We start from the raw sequence: 2,310 nt of genomic DNA, 5'->3' as shown, positions 1-2,310 counted from the left end.
TTGTGTCGGATCGTGACACAAGTTTTAAGTCTCGGTTTTGGCGTAGATTTCACGATGATGTGGGCACAAACTTGCGATTAAGTACCGCGTACCATCCACAGACGGATGGACAGTCGGAAAGAACTATACAAAAGTTAGTAGATATGTCGAGGGCTTGTGTCATAGATTTTGGGGGTAACTGGGACGACCATTTGTCGTTGGTAGAGTTCGCGTATAATAACGGTTATTAGAGTAGTATTCAAATGGCGCCATATGAAATGTTGTACGGTAGAAAGTGTAGAACCCCTGTATGCTGGGGAGAAATCGGGCAACGAGAACTCGCTCCTAAAGATGTTGTGGCGATAACGAATGAGAAAATTGATCAAGTACGGGCTCGTTTGAAGGCAGCACAGGACCGACAAAAATCTTATGCAGATAAAAGAAGGCGCCCTATTGAATTTCAAGAAGGGGATCGGGTGTTCCTAAAAGTCTCGCCGTGGAATGGTATGATTCGGTTCCGTAAAGGGGGAAGTTGGGTCCTCGGTACATTGGATCGTGCAAAATTATATCCCGTGTTGGAAAAGTGGCATACCAATTAGAGTTACCTCCAGCTTTAGATGGAATCCATAACACTTTTCACGTGTCTCAATTAAGGAAATGTCTAGCGGATGAAACGGCATATGTGCCACTTGACGATATCGAGATGGATGAGAAAATGAACAATGTTGAAAGGCCGATGGCTATTAAAGATTCCAAAATAAGGCATCTACAAAACAAAGCCATTCGACAAGTTCTAGTTCAATTGCAACACCGGAAAGGATCGGATTTAACATGGGAATCGGAAGATGAAATGCGAAAGCACTACCCGTCTTTATTTGGTACGTATTAGGGTTTCCGGACAAAACCTCTTTTAAGGGGGGTAGATTTGTAAAACCCCAAAATCTAATAATAAACTATTTGAATGTTTAAAAGTTTTAAATAAAATTTATTAAGTTATAATAAACAAGGAAGTTAGAAAGTTAGGAAAATGTACTAGATTGATAACATGAATAAACCTAAGGGCCTGAAGGTGTAAATTGGCAAAATAAATAAGAAATTAAAGATTGAATGAGTTTCTGGCCCTAATTCGAATGCCCTAGCTTCTCAAATCACAAACAATTGAATGAGTTTCTGGCCCTAATTCGAATGCATGTGATCAAAATCCTAACCATCTAAGAGTCTCCTACATAGAGTAAGTCAGATTTTATGATTTGATTCTAGTTAGTGAATGTGGGTTTTGATCAATCTGTGAATAAGTATGAAATTAAGCTTATGTATGCATTAGAATTATCATTTAGAAGATGTTCTATGTCTGAATTCGTTTGTAATGAGGGTTTGAAGTAAAACCCAATTAACCTAGTAGTATGGTAATCTTGTAATTCAATAAATTGAGTTGTTGTGATAGATGAATGTATGAATACTAAGATAATTGATGAATTACCATGTTGTAGAATGATTTGTTATGTGATTTAGATTGATAAAAAGAGTTGTGAAGCCGTTCTAGAGAAATTATGCATAAACACTTGTACTTAGTGCTAAAATTGATGTACGCACGCCAAGTGTTCGATTAAATGCTTGAATAATTGATTCGTGTAAATTGAGTGAATTGGGATGTTTTGCCTTGTGTGTAAAATATGGAAATGATAGTTGTAAAAAGGGTATGTGTGGAATGCGAATTTAATATGAATACGAAAGCTATGTAAATAAATGACATAATCTAAGTAAGAATGGGATTATGTGTAGGAAACAAGGAAGAAGGAGGAAGCTCCGGTTCACAACAAAAATCTCAAGAACGAGGTAAGTTCAATTACTTACAAGTTTATGTAATGTTAATAGTTGTATAGTTATCATTACAAATCCATGTTTGTTGTTAGTCTTATAATCCGTTAGATTCTAGTTAAAATTTATAGAAGGTATGTTCTTAATTGAAATTGTAGTCAAGAATAAGATTTCATAATGATTCGTATGGAATAGGTCAATTGGAATAGAATGGGAATGTTCATGATTTGGTTTATGAGAATGATCCGTTATGAACGGGTCGATTAGTATGGAATAAGTATGAAACAGGATGATAGCATGTCGAACCGTATCTAAATGGGTCGACCGCTTAAAAGAATGAATTATGTAAAATAATGTTGGTAGAATTCTAAGTTGGATTATGTAAAGTTATTGACAAGTTTTCTTTGTTGTAATATTAGGTAAATCTCAAGCTTAAGTGCTTTGGCCTCTTTCTCGGATCGAACACGCACCACGTCAACCACATATGCGCTTCCGGTTTAAGTCGCTCACTTA

General features: G+C 36.1%; 1 protein-coding gene across 1 annotated transcript; it reads left to right on the top strand.

Moving 5' to 3' along the window:
• The first annotated feature begins 242 nt into the window (after positions 1-242).
• On the top strand, positions 243-868 carry LOC110870012. Its single transcript, XM_022119207.1, has 2 exons — positions 243-483; positions 579-868. The coding sequence occupies exons 1-2, from the start codon at positions 243-245 to the stop codon at positions 866-868; spliced, it is 531 nt and encodes a 176-aa protein (XP_021974899.1).
• The last annotated feature ends 1,442 nt before the right edge of the window (positions 869-2,310 follow it).

The sequence above is a fragment of the Helianthus annuus genome, chromosome 8, assembly GCF_002127325.2.
Source record: "Helianthus annuus cultivar XRQ/B chromosome 8, HanXRQr2.0-SUNRISE, whole genome shotgun sequence".
In the NCBI taxonomy this organism is placed as follows: domain Eukaryota; kingdom Viridiplantae; phylum Streptophyta; class Magnoliopsida; order Asterales; family Asteraceae; genus Helianthus; species Helianthus annuus.
The sequence above is the reverse complement of the archived record's forward strand: the minus strand, read 5'-3'. Positions and strand labels throughout refer to the sequence as shown.

Coding starts and splice junctions, on each gene's coding strand:
- LOC110870012 (XM_022119207.1), top strand. CDS start 243: ATGGCGCCATATGAAATGTTGTACGGTAGAAAGTGTAGAACCCCTGTA. Junction 484..578: donor AAAAGTCTCGCCGTGGAATG/GTATGATTCGGT, acceptor CATACCAATTAG/AGTTACCTCCAGCTTTAGAT.